This window comes from Planococcus citri, chromosome 1, assembly GCF_950023065.1.
Source record: "Planococcus citri chromosome 1, ihPlaCitr1.1, whole genome shotgun sequence".
Lineage (NCBI taxonomy): Eukaryota > Metazoa > Arthropoda > Insecta > Hemiptera > Pseudococcidae > Planococcus > Planococcus citri.
The window spans coordinates 74237718-74251146 of NC_088677.1; the positions used below are offsets into that span (position 1 = coordinate 74237718).

Consider the following 13429-nt stretch of genomic DNA (forward strand, 5'->3'; position numbering starts at 1 on the left):
ACCTCTTGCAGGGGTAGCAGACAAGTTTTTGGTCATAATATTTTCGAGTCTACCGTCAATCGAGTTCTCGTTTTAAAAATTGTCGACTTTCATTTTTTAAAACAATTTTCATAAAATTGACAACTTTACCCACTCCCCAGTAAGGGTGAAATCGCCATTTTGGGAAAAGCTGAACTGGTCATGCTGATAGGAAATTTAGCGTAGAACAATTTTTGTTCGAACATTTTCCAGGCATGAAACTCACTATTTTATTTTTTTTTAGTGACTTTAGTGACTGAAAAATAGCAAAAAGTGACCAAAAATTTGAAAAAAGTGACCAAAATTTTGAGAAATGTGAGCAAACGATATATTAATTAGCGATCATCGGAGAATTTTTTTATTCCCCCCCCCCCTCGCATGAGCGTAGCAAAGTGTTGATGTATACCCAGGGGCGGATGGGGCACTTCGAAGTACCGGGATTTGGCGCCGGTGCTGATGCGACACCAGTTTTTTTGGGGCGATGATTGGGGGAGGGGGTGTGTGACGAAGGAATAAAATCATGTGTACTTTTTTTTGAATTTTTTTACTTTGAATATTTTAGCCGATGTTGTCATTTTGAGGGAGGTTTGAAAATTACAAATTCGTCAACTTTTGAGGGGAAAAAACGCAAAAAGTTGCTGATTTTTTAAAAAATTGAACAATTTGACGAAATTGAAATGAGTGTATTAGATCTATTTACTGAACTAAATTAGAATTTGTATGCTGAATTAGGTCAACCTAAGTATGTATTTGTAAAAGGATAAACAAAATTTTGAAAAATTTACAGTTTTTTGACTAAAAAATAATCTACTAGCACCTACACTAAATTGAGCCAAACAAGTTGAATAAAATAAGTATGAAATGGTGAACATTTTGCCAGAGCGGAGCGAAGGCGAAAATTTTGGAAAATCCGAACTTGAAAGGTTTAAAAAAATGTTATTTTCGTTACTGAACATGCAAACTTTGGAGCAGATATCATCTTGGGTCCTATGTTTGAAAGAAAAACAAATTGGCCCGAGCGAAGCGAGGGCGAAAGCTTTTGAAAATTTTCATTTCGAGATGCCTAAAAACAAGGTTTTTTAAATGCAAGGAGTTTATTTTTATTTTTTTAAATTTTAGAATTAGATTGATGTTTTTTTAGGAAGTTAATTTTGAAAAAGAAAAGAGAACAAGCTCGAGCGAGGGCGAAAGCTCTTGCAAACTTATATTTCGAGGAGAGGCATAAAAACGATGTTTTTTAAATGTGAGGATGAAGAGTTTATTTTTCGGCTTTAAAACTAATTTTTTTTTAGAAATTTTCATCTTGATTTTGAAAAATAAAATAAAACGAGCCCGAGCGAAGCGAGGGCAAAAGCTTTCGAAAATTTGTGTTTCAAGAAGTAAAAAATAATGTTTTTCTTTTATCAGAGCTACACTTTCGGCACTGCTGCGGCGCCGAATCTTTTTCTTTTTTGCATGACAAATCGTTAAAAAAGTGACCAAAGTCACTTTTTTTGGCCATTTTTGCTGAAATAGTGACAAAAAGTGACTTGCACGTGAAATAGTGACAAAGTCACTTTTTAAGTGACCTTTTTTCATGCCTGATTTTCCCCCTCGGACCCTTCATTTCGGCGATATAGCCGAAAAACCTGTATCGGCAAAGGTTAATGACCTCTTGCGGGGTGCATTTGATGGGTTGTTTTAGAGACCAATCTGAACAAATATTTAACAAGAAAACAAAACTTTTCGAGATAGTATGTACATGGAATTCCAGCAGTTGATTGAAAAATCAAAATTTTTCCACTTTAGAAAAAGCTTTAGGTTGTGTACCTTTCCAGATTAAAAACGCTTCCACTGAAAATTCCTCTGCCTTTCAGATCATAAATTTCACTCGCTCAAGGCTCCTATGTTCTTTTCTGCCTGTTACCTCTCTCAGGTAGGTACAGCACGACAAAGCTCGACATTCGACTATAAATACTTACGACTTAAAGCACCCAGCTGTACTCGTATGTGCTTTCGTGTTAAATTGCAAAATTTTTGTGATTTACGGACTACTTTTTTGAAATTGAAAAAAATTCTACTCAATGACCTCGAAAGTTTTCATTTTTTTCTGTACGAATTTTCAAAAGTCTTCAAAGTGAATTCTGTCAGGAAAAAAAATAGACAGGTATGTAAAAAGAATAAACTAGATACGTAAAAAATTTAGAGGGAATGAAATTTCATCTTCCACAGGAAGCGGAAATGGGAAATTCGGCGTTTCTGTAATTTTAATACGTCACGTCGTCGAATCCATTTTTCACTTTTCCCAACTCGTAGATGAATTGAGGTAAGTACTAAATTTCTAAACTAATCGTAATTTTTGTAAACAATAAAACTGCGCCATAATAGATACGAATTGATGTATTGAAAGCAACTTATACACCTTCGGTGCACGTAGAATTACAATATAAAAACGTAACAAAAAATGGTACTTAGGTAAATAATAAAATGACAACTCTCTGCGCGAGAAACCAAAACAAAAATAATATCCTTCTACGAGTTTAAATTCTCGTCAATTACACGAAAAATTTAACATCTTCTTCATCATCGAATTGTGTAGCAGTTTGCGCAGCATCTGAGCGAATATTTCGAACCTGTTGAGGTTGAGGATGCTGCTGGTGGCTTGGCACGTTCACCGTATGAGATCTTCCCACAGCGGATGGCCGGCGAAGCTGTAAAAAAAAAAAAAAAAAAAAATGACAAGATGAACGTATGACGATGAGATACAGTATAGTATAATAAAAACGTGCTGATCTTCACCTTCACCTTAAATCGGGGAGTTCGCTGATATTGCAACTCTTTTCGTTGAGCAGCGGCCAATGATTGCTTGAGTTGGTGAATGATGTTCAAATTATCTCGGCGTGTTAATTTCATCTCGGTCGCCAGGTTATTAGATCGACTCGGAGTTTGTGATACGGGCGTACTGCTGGATCCTAGGGGACTAGCCTGAAATCCATAATTATTAACCATCGATAATTAGGTACCTACGCCTTTCACGAAACAAAATATCATCTTAATTTGTAGAATTCGATCCCCTTACCGGAATTTTTCCCATCTTCTGATCATTTTTACGCTGCTGAATCAGGCTGCGAAGTCGTTTTACAAATGTCGACTGATCGTGCGGGATGAAACCGAGGTATACGTTTTTACTCGGCGAAAACGTTAAAATCAGCACTTTTAAATTGCAATCCGGAGTATTCGAATTTTTCAACGTAATGCAACCGGCCTGAAAAAAAATCAGCGTCAATAAATACCCATTAACCCTTAAAGACCCAGGCTAATCCTGAGATGTTGGGTGAAAATGCTTTCAATTTCCTGAATTAGATCATCACAAGCATCACTTTAACCCACAGTTTGCCCCCCAGCCCCTTAAAGCCGTCTCGTAAAAGCCGTACGGATTTATTTAATTTTCCTTGAAAACCGAGAAAGCAAAAACCCCAATGAGGTCAATCATGGAACTGAATGATATAGTATCATTAGGTGTACTGAATGAGTGAAAGCATATCCCCAAAGAACACCCCACCCCTTTTTGGGGGGCAAATTTTCAAAAAAGTTGGGATAAAAAAATTGGACCCATGCTCCATTTTTGGATAAACATATTGATGGTAGACCCTTCACAAAATGAAATCATGAAAGGTGTGAAAATGGTGGACCAGAGCGATTTTTTGAAAATTTGATTTGCTTGTCTCGATAAAAACCCGAAAAAACAGAGCATGAATACGCAAAGTACATAATATGGGAAATATTATCAAGTAGGCTTGAAATGACAGAGACAAGAATTGAAAGGAACACAGATGCTTTTAACAGCACATAAGTTCAGATAATCTACAATCCACCCATCAAATCTGTTTATCACTCCGTGGATATTCTTTCTCGATATTTGTCACCAAATAGTTACATCCTACAAAGGTTAGCAGTACGATTGTTTTTCTGCAGAAATATCGAAATAGGTTTATCAAACCACTTTGAAAAGCTTTACACAGTCAAATTGCAGCACTCCCTGGCATTTCATAATGTTCAAGCATTCATGAAGAAGTCACTATCCCTCCTCGATCATAGATAATGTAGTTCTACATCATGAAAATTGCACAAGCAGAAGTCGAGGTTTATAATCATGAGATTGTGTCTAGCTTATGACTTCAGGATTCAGGGGATTTGAGATTCAGTAAAAAGCTTTCAACTGTTGTTCAACCACAACTCTGAACTTTTGAATGTTTTGAGAAATTCCTGCTGAAGTTGATATTCTTTCTCGATATTTGTCAACAAATAATTACATCCCGCAAAAGGTTAGTGGTACAATTGTTTTTCTGCAGAAGTATCGAAATTGGCTTATCTACCACTTTGAAAAGCTTTACACTGTCAAATTGCAGCTGTCTCTGGCATTTCATAATGTTGAAGCATTCATGAAGAAGTCACTATCCCTCCCTGATCATTGATAGTGAAGTTGTACATCTTGAAAATTGCTTGAGCAGAATTCCTTGTTTCCAATCATAATATTTCATGATGTTGAACTACACTATCAATGATCGAGGAGAGATAGTGACTTCTTCATGAATGCTTCAACATTATGAAATGCCAGAGACAGCTGCAATTTGACAGTGTAAAGCTTTTCAAAGTGGTAGATAAGCCAATTTCGATACTTCTGCAGAAAAACAATTGTACCACTAACCTTTTGCGGGATGTAATTATTTGTTGACAAATATCGAGAAAGAATATCAACTTCAGCAGGAATTTCTCAAAACATTCAAAAGTTCAGAGTTGTGGTTGAACAACAGTTGAAAGCTTTTTACTGAATCTCAAATCCCCTGAATCCTGTAGTCATAAGCTAGACACAATCTCATGATTGTAAACGACGACTTCTGCTCGTGCAATTTTCATGATGTAGAACTACATTATCTATATGATCGAGAAGGGATAGTGACTTCTTCATGAATGCTTGAACATTATGAAATGCCAAGGAGTGCTGCAATTTGACTGTGTAAAGCTTTTCAAAGTGGTTTGATAAACCTATTTCGATATTTCTGCAGAAAAACAATTGTACTGCTAACCTTTGTAGGATGTAACTATTTGGTGACAAATATCAAGAAAGAATATCCACGGAGTGATAAACAGATTTGATGGGTGGATTGTAGATTATCTGAACTTATGTGCTGTTAAAAGCATCTGTGTTCCTTTCAATTCTTGTTTCTGTCATTTCAAGCCTACTTGATAATATTTCCCATATTATGTACTTTGCGCAGTGCTGTGAGAACGAACGAAAATGGGAACGGGAACGGGAACGCATAAAGAACGCCCATTTTAAAATTTCCTTCAAAGAACGGAGAACGGCAATGTAAATATTTAAAGAACGGGAACGAAAACGGGAACGCTCTTGTGAAAATTCTTGAGAACGGGAACGGGATCGGGAACGGGATCGGGAACGGAGTGCTAAATTGGCGTTCTCAGATGTTCTTTCAGAGTTCTCAAATTACCTCTCAAAACTCAGAAAAATAGGGAAAAATGCACTTTTTCTACAAACTTTTAGTAGTTTTTGGGTACAATTGATGAAAATGACAAAATTTCCACCAAAAATTGCTTCGCTTGTACCACAGAACGCAATTGGGAACGGGAACGGGAACACAGGAACCTAAATTTTGGAAATCTGATTGAGAACGAGAACGGGAACGGGAACGCTTCTGCATATGGAGCACAAGAACTAGGAACAGGAACGAGGTGTTGGATTTGGGAGCAATAAGGAACAAAGAACGGCGTTCTTTATTGTGAGAACGAACTGAACGAAGAACGGGAACGGGAACAGGCACTTCAGCGTTCTCACAGCACATATTCATGCTCTGTTTTTTCGGGTTTTTATCGAGACAAGCGAATCAAATTTTCAAAAAATCGCTCTGGTCCACCATTTTCACACCTTTCATGATTTCATTTTGTGAAGGGTCTACCATCAATATGTTTATCCAAAAATGGAGCATGGGTCCAATTTTTTTATCCCAACTTTTTTAAAAATTTGCCCCCCAAAAAGGGGTGGGGTGTTCTTTGGGGATATGCTTTCACTCATTCAGTACACCTAATGATACTATATCATTCAGTTCCATGATTGACCTCATTGGGGTTTTTGCTTTCTCGGTTTTCAAGGAAAATTAAATAAATCTGTACGGCTTTTACGAGACGGCTTTAAGGGGCTGGGGGGCAAACTGTGGGTTAAAGTGATGCTTGTGATGATCTAATTCAGGAAATTGAAAGCATTTTCACCAGAGTTGGATTGTAGAATGTAGAATGTAAAATATAATGTAGAATATAATGTAGAATATGTAGATAACGCTTCTGATTGGTTGTTTTTTTTTCATTCAATCTCAATTTTTCGTGTAAAAGTGATAAAACAAAAGAAATTTAATCAATTGCACCAATTTTTTTTCAAATCTAAAAAGATGGGTAACTTGGAAATTATTTATAAAATTTTCAAATTGACTATATAAGTCTAGGTAGGTACCTATTTTCATTTTATTTAAGGTTATTTAAATTTTAAGATAGTTAATAAAAAATTGAATCAAGTTTTCAATTTTTGATTCTAAACTCGATCCTCTTATCACTTCATTTTATAAGAAACACAACATAAATACAACCATTTGTAGAGAAAATACCTCAATAATTCGCCATATTTAAAAACTAGCCAATCAAATGCGTTATCTACATAGTTTACACAATATTCTACATATTTTACATAGTTTACATGTATATTTGACATATTCTACATATTCTACATATTTTACATGGAAATGTAGAATATAATATTCTACGTGTAAAATCCCAACTCTGCTTTCACACAACATCTCAGGATTAGCCTGGGTCTTTAAGGGTTAATCCTTCGAGACCGGAATGAATAAGACGAGAACTTACAAAACCACTAGTCATTTTTTTGGCGACTACATCTGAAGCTGCGCTAGGAGTGGGATAGAATACCATAGAGGTGGCATTTTTCATGTAAGATGCACCCACGCTACTTATCAACGTTTTGGGTAAAACCTGCATCACCAATTTCGTCGGCCAATCGTCAAATTTACTGTAAATAAAAAAACATCAATTTTATCTCGTTAATTCTAACATTATACGTTGGTAGTTTAGTTACGATGGTGACATTTTCATTCAAACGAACACCATTAGCCTTAGGTATACTCACACTTCTGGATCACCATTTTTCGGATCCCAAGTAGCATCGCAATAAACTACTTTATCGTTCCATTCCAACATTCCACGCCAAACTGTCTCATCCTTAGGAATATCCGTATCGGGCGTATGCGTATGCATCGGACTAGCGAAAAATGTCAGCTGTTTTTGAAGCAGCTCGACTTCGTTGGTTTTATTTGCACCAGCTGCACTTACGATATCGTCTTCGATGCGTCCAACACGATCAGTGAGAGAGGCCAAATTTTCAGCCTGACGTTCGACCATCGAAGCAATTTCATCCAGTCGAGATATGACGGGATGTAATTTTAAATCGAGCAGCCGCGATATCTTGACGGCCAAGTCTTCGTCGTTATCCATCGCTATCGCTTTGGAGGAACTGCAGATACTCGACGTACTCGTTTTCCTTTTACGGCTGGGCACCTCCAGCTCCGCGTCCGCGGCCGCGGTCTGGGTCTGGGTCTGCAGAGTCTGCACCATTATTTGGTCACTTTCTTCGCAGAGTTGCTCCGTCATCATTTTATTCGCAAGTATCGGATGTCTGAGAGTCTGACTTGCAACAGGTATGCAACTTGATCAACAGCAATACAAAACAGCGCCGACAGCGCTGGCGAAAGAGGAGTGGTAACTGATAACACTAAAACGTAGCCTGCGAAGCTATCCAGTACATGGGTTAGCTCTTTGATTAATGAGAACAGATTGGGAGTTGGTAAAATTTATTTGCTCGATATAATTACTTTAGCTTAAGCACGAATCCGTTATAAGAAATTTACTCTTAAACACTCGCAGCTTCACCTTCCGAACAAAATAAGCCTTTATACGTCGTAAAACGTCATCCAAATCACAAATTATCCGGCAACCGAAACCGGCACAACGTAAACAATACACTTCCAAGAACAGTCACACCATTTTTTTTATTCGAATAATCAAATTTTATCGCGTCAAAACGAACGTTTAAGTAACAGTACCCTAGTTTAAGAAATGAACACTCTCGGTTTACGTTTACGAACACTTCGAAATATCGCACAGCCGCACAGGTTTCTGCGAGAGTTCTGTTTTCAAAGCAATAGCATTCTAGCTCTAGCAGCAGCAGCTGTTGTCGACATGTGGTAATTCGATAACTTAACTGTAGATAAAGATAACAAAAATAGAGAGACGGAAGAAAATGTACTCGTACTACTCGTACAATTGTGGGAGCAGGGAATGAGGGAAACGTTATCGTCCTATCAATAGATGAATAGGCATAGCTGTAAATTAAGCATGCAGAATGCTTGCCAAAGTTCATTTATTTACTCTTCAACTATTTGCTTTTTTACGTGAAGCATTTTTCAAATCAATTAGAAAAACATACCTACATATTGTTGCTAGGTTTTTTTTTGAATTTTATCGCTTCTAATAACTAAATCGGTTCATTTTCTCAAAAATCAAATCTCGAAAGTTTCAGCTCGAAGAATTTATTTCAACTCGTACTTCAATTCCAGGCCCCTTTGTCCTTGAGGGAAATTACCTACCAATTAACGTACAGTGCTCCTACTCGATTTTGTCCAAGAAAAAGTACCACTCAAGTAACTAAAACAGCTCGAAAAATTGACCAAAACCAAAACGTAACAAAAAAAAACTGACAAAACGCGAGCAAAGTACATATTTTAATGTAAAAAAACAAACAAAAAAAAAACATTACAAATTGAAGTATTCTGGTTTCTCATCTTAGAAAAAGTGAACTATACATACATATTATTTTGAAACTTTTTCGTAAAAAAACGAGAGTTTTGGTCGATTTATATAGCAACAAAGCAAGAATTTTTGTCAATTTCTGACAAAAATCGGAACTCTGACATTTCAATGAAAGGAAGAGCTTTTTAATAGACACAGCCTCAAAAATCAACAAGTGAAAAATTCACACAAGTGCACTCAAAATAGCAAAAAATCGCACTTTTTGTCGAAATTGCCAAATATTACTGAAAATTGTCGCTTTTCCAAAAGTAGGTATCTTTTTTTGGCCAATAATTGAAAAGAGTCTTACTTTTTGCGAAAATTGTCAAAATTACCCACCCGCTTTTTCAAAAAGTGAACAAAAATTCTCATTTTAGAATTTCGAAAAATATCTATTAGGTGTGTACTTTTTTTTACAAATCGATCTTTTTTGCTAGAAATGTTTCGCTTTTCTGATAGTCGGGGAGCCCACTTAAAGATAAATTGCATCCCCCCGTCGATGGGAAAACTTTTTTCTTAGAGGAGGAGTCCTAAAGAACATTTCTAGTATAGCCCTTGTACTCAGAAAAAAGTGCCCCTAGATTTTGCGTTCCAACATAGAACTTGCACGAAATTTTTCAAACTGTACAAAGGTAGATCGAAAGAGCAAGCAAAAATTTATCACCTGTCAAAATTTCAAGTGCTAAAGTGCGTTTTTCGATTTTTGGTGAATTTTTGAAAATCAGATTTAGGCCAAAAATAAGGGAAAAAATCAAAATTTTACCAAATTGACCAAGAAAGCTGAAATTTGGGATATACCCTATTTTCGACATGCCAAATCGATTGGAAATGGTTTCAACCCGTTTTGAGCAGTTCTGGAGCCTCCAGCAGATTTTTGAAACTCGAATTTTCCACAAAATTCCATCAAATTGTAGTTGTAAAGCTAAAATTTATTCTAAAAACTAATTTCAATACGCTACGAAGTCGACTGCAGGGGGATTTCCAGTCGTTTTGGAGCCTCTGGCGGCTTTTGGAAAATTCCTGGAGCCTCCATGTAGATTTTTGGAACTTTAAATTTCCTAAAAATTTCATCAAACGGAGATGAAAAGCCAAAATTCATTCTGCAAACTAACTGCAATATGCTACAAAGTCGTCTGCTGGTGGATTTCAAGTCGTTTTGGAGCCTCCAGCCACTTGTGAGAAGTCGTATGGTGTTTTTTGGAAAACTGAAATTTCCAAAAAGTAGCTGGAATTAAGCTTCGAAACCATTTAAAACTTTTTGAAACCACCATGTAGTTGACTTCATATCGTATTGAAATTGAAGCATACATTTCCAAAACGCACTAAGTCCAAAAAAATATTGATAAGAAATTCATGGTACTTAGTACAATTTGGAAACGTAGAAATGACCCAAATTGGCTGATTTTTTGATATGTTGTAGCCAAGACCCTTGGGCACAAAATATCAAAAAATCAGCCATTTTGGGCCACAACTTTATGCTAGATGGCCTTGCAACCTCAGAATCTTTGAAAATGGACTTAGTGCCTTTTGGAAACGTATGCTTCAATTAGTTTCCGAAGTAAATTTCAGCTGGCCAACTCCATTTGGTAAAATGTTGCGCGAATTCCAAGTTTCAAAAATCTACTGGAGCCTCCAGTAATTTTCAAAAAGTCGCTGGAGGCCCCAAAATGATTTGAACCCACCTGAAGTCGTCTTCAGAGGGTGTTAAAATTGGAGTGTAGAGTAAATTTTTGCTTTCCATCTCCATTTTGATGAAATTTTGTGAAAATTCAATGTCTCAAAAATCTGATGGAGGCTCCAGGAATTTTCAAAAAGTCGGCGGAGGCTCCAAAACGACTTGATATTCACCTGCAGTACTTCGTAGGGTATTGAAATTAGTTTTCAGAATAAATTTTAGCTTTACAACTCCAATTTGATGGAATTTTGTGGGAATTTCGAGTTTCAAAAATCTGCTGGAGGCTCCAGAACGGCTCAAAACAGTTTGAAACAGTTTCCAAGCGATTTGGAGAAATGTTCCTTAGGACTCCCCATTTAAGAAAAAAGTTGTCCCGTAGGATCAACCCGTGGGGGGTGCAATTTATCCTTAAGTGGGCTCCCCGACTATGACCAAAATTACTAAAAAATTTCTCGTTTTTTACCTAAATCAAACAATGCAAAAAAGTTTGGCTTTTCGAAAAAAAAAAGTTTCTTAGCCAATAATTTCCAAAAGTTGCTGCTTTTTGTTAAAATTGCCAAATTTTTACTTTTTTTTCTTGTACGAAAATTCAAGTTCTTGATTTTCAACAAAATTGCTCGAGATTTTCACTTTGTTTTTCTGAAAATTTTTCGAAAGTCGATTTTCTGCCAGACATTATCAAAAAGTATCACTCATTGTTTTTGTCAATGATTCTCAAAAAGTTCTGCTTTTTGCAAGAAATATCAAATGATTTCGGGTTCGAATAGGTACCTACTCGTAAAATATAAATATTTCCAAAAACAGTCCTACGCTTTTCCAAACAATTTTTTTCAAAAAAAGAAAAAATTATCTATTCTGAACATTTTTTTGGATGTAAGTTCATATGGATTGTCCCGTTATAAAAAAGAAATTTGAATTTTAAGAAATGAAAGAATAAACAAGGATGATATACTAAGTATAAACAAAAAAAAAATAGATGACCCCACAGGAACAACGCACAAATTTTGATTTGATATTTATTTTTTATTCGAAAAACCAAAAAGAAGACCTCAACAGTCACCACGAAAATAAGTTCGCAAAAAGTTACAAATAGTTTGATATAAATTTATGTTTCCGAAGGAAGACAAGGAAGTTGTCCTCGAATCCTTCAGGCACCAGGGTATGCAGCGATTTTGTAAATGCTCAAAATTCTGTAGTGTTTTTTTAAGGTCTAAATCTTTGACTCAAAGGCCTAAATTTTCACTTGGAGATTTTCTCGTTTCTCGGTGTTAATAATTTTCATACTATGCTGGGTCCAGTTAAAAGCAGTCTGGTTCGTCATCGAAGTCGACGACGTTCCTCCAATAAAACTAAAAGTGAGAAGATTTCAAGATTTCTTAGTTCGAAGCGAATTGATCTACCTATGTATGTTTTTTTCGACAATTCTCTATTGTGTTATTTTGATTTCAGAGTACTGGACGTTCGATACAAATACGTACATGGAGTACGTTGCACAGGAATTTACAAAAGATGTACTGTGGACATTTCCTCTAGATGAATTAATTAAATCCCTTTCAGCTTGCGCCTCAAAACTCAACGTCGCGTAAGTTGAAGAATTTTGTTTCATGTCCTATGAAATAAAACCCATTCGTTGTCCTCAAATTGGTATTACTTATTCTGTACAGGCTACGCAAACAGCATCTAATTGAGGAGCAACTGCAACAGTGGGGCATCTCCGATCCAACTGAATCAAATGGTAACAGTGGTAACACTTCAGCCAGTTCAGCAAAAAGAGCGAGGAGATCTTCCTCACAAGATGAATCAGAATCGTCTCGAGAACAGAACTTCAATTTGAAGGACAGCGAAGAGATGTGCGCAAAATTGGAGGAATTAAAAAAGGCCGAAGTCAAGTCGGGTAAGTTGAAACATCGTTTTTGAATAATTAAAAGTAGGTAAATAATTTTTTAGAAAAACTAAAAACTTTGTTTTACCTAGGTGAAAAGATCAGTGACAACCAAAGGAGTGTTATCTTAGGTGTTCTTCGAACTATTTTCATTCACGAGACCCGATTTTCTACCGAAGAACTACGTAATATTTTGACGACGCTCAGTTCTATACTCCCATCTTTGAATAAACATTTTACTAAATGCATACGCATTTAAACAAATCATTAACAGATATCTGTTAATGAAATCCGTATTTTGTTCCCCGTAATGCATAAATCATTCATTTATCGTAGTAATTTTGTGTACTCAATTTTTGTGTTTTTAATGCTCAAGCTGGTATTACTGTTCGATCATAACGTAATTGGTTACGAGTTGAGATTTTCATCAGGAAAAGAACTACGAATTAGATCAGTGTGGATATCGCATTTATTCAATTTACATAGAATAGTAGAAACTAGAAAGAATTTTTTTAAAAAATCAAAAACTTGAGAATCAACTAAACACAGATAACCAATATCGGATTTTCAAATTTTTTTCATTAGCATTCAACTGTGTTTTTGTTTTTGATCGCAATTTCCAAATATCTACTTTCTATTCTCGCTAAAAATTGTCGCTTTTCCGCAAAACATTCCAAAATGAATATTTTTTTCTAAAATTACCCAAAAGACTCGCTTTTTAACTGAAAAATAAAAAAAGTCTCACTTTTTAATCAACGATTGCGAAAAATCAATGGAAAAAGTATATTTTTTTTGCCAATAATTAAGTCATTCTTTTTGTGTAAATTTCAGAATTTCGAAAAGTAGGTATTATTTTTTTTCACAAATCGATCAAAATTTTACTTTTTTGCTAAAAATTGCAAAAATTGTCAGCTTTTTAACAATAAAGTTTCGCTTTTCCAGCCAAA

At 35.8% G+C, this 13429-nt stretch overlaps 3 protein-coding genes across 6 annotated transcripts in view; 2 read left to right on the forward strand and 1 right to left on the reverse strand.

Annotated features, from left to right (window-relative positions):
* LOC135831991 (NIF3-like protein 1) overlaps positions 1 to 13429 on the forward strand; it is a 90725-nt gene that overhangs the window by 61094 nt on the left and 16202 nt on the right. The gene's annotated exons all lie outside the window — the stretch shown is intronic.
* LOC135831876 (mediator of RNA polymerase II transcription subunit 25-like) lies at positions 2382 to 8354 on the reverse strand. Of its 3 annotated transcripts, XM_065344719.1 has the most exons (6): positions 7950 to 8354; positions 7208 to 7869; positions 6928 to 7090; positions 3077 to 3262; positions 2797 to 2982; positions 2382 to 2708 (listed from the first exon to the last, which is right to left on the reverse strand). In XM_065344719.1, exons 2-6 carry the CDS (start codon positions 7729 to 7731, stop codon positions 2553 to 2555), a joined length of 1215 nt encoding a protein of 404 aa, XP_065200791.1. In that variant the 5' UTR covers positions 7732 to 7869; positions 7950 to 8354; the 3' UTR covers positions 2382 to 2552. The 3 variants fall into 3 exon arrangements, with proteins under 3 accessions (XP_065200791.1, XP_065200801.1, XP_065200782.1); XM_065344729.1 differs by having other exon boundaries at positions 2803 to 2982; positions 7208 to 8354; XM_065344710.1 differs by having other exon boundaries at positions 7208 to 8354.
* On the forward strand, positions 11525 to 12817 carry LOC135832032 (uncharacterized). Its single transcript, XM_065344998.1, has 4 exons — positions 11525 to 11955; positions 12050 to 12182; positions 12265 to 12494; positions 12575 to 12817. The coding sequence occupies exons 1-4, from the start codon at positions 11886 to 11888 to the stop codon at positions 12739 to 12741; spliced, it is 600 nt and encodes a 199-aa protein (XP_065201070.1). The 5' UTR covers positions 11525 to 11885; the 3' UTR covers positions 12742 to 12817.

Excerpts from the sequence above, each read along its gene's own strand:
- LOC135831876 (XM_065344719.1), bottom strand. The coding sequence starts at position 7,731 with ATGATGACGGAGCAACTCTGCGAAGAAAGTGACCAAATAATGGTGCAG. Across the intron at positions 3,263-6,927 it reads AAAAAATGACTAGTGGTTTT|GCCGGTTGCATTACGTTGAA; the intron begins GTAAGTTCTCGT and ends ATTTTTTTTCAG. Across the intron at positions 2,983-3,076 it reads AGAAGATGGGAAAAATTCCG|GCTAGTCCCCTAGGATCCAG; the intron begins GTAAGGGGATCG and ends TATGGATTTCAG.
- LOC135832032 (XM_065344998.1), top strand. The coding sequence starts at position 11,886 with ATGCTGGGTCCAGTTAAAAGCAGTCTGGTTCGTCATCGAAGTCGACGA. Across the intron at positions 11,956-12,049 it reads TTCCTCCAATAAAACTAAAA|AGTACTGGACGTTCGATACA; the intron begins GTGAGAAGATTT and ends TTTTGATTTCAG. Across the intron at positions 12,495-12,574 it reads AAAGGCCGAAGTCAAGTCGG|GTGAAAAGATCAGTGACAAC; the intron begins GTAAGTTGAAAC and ends TGTTTTACCTAG.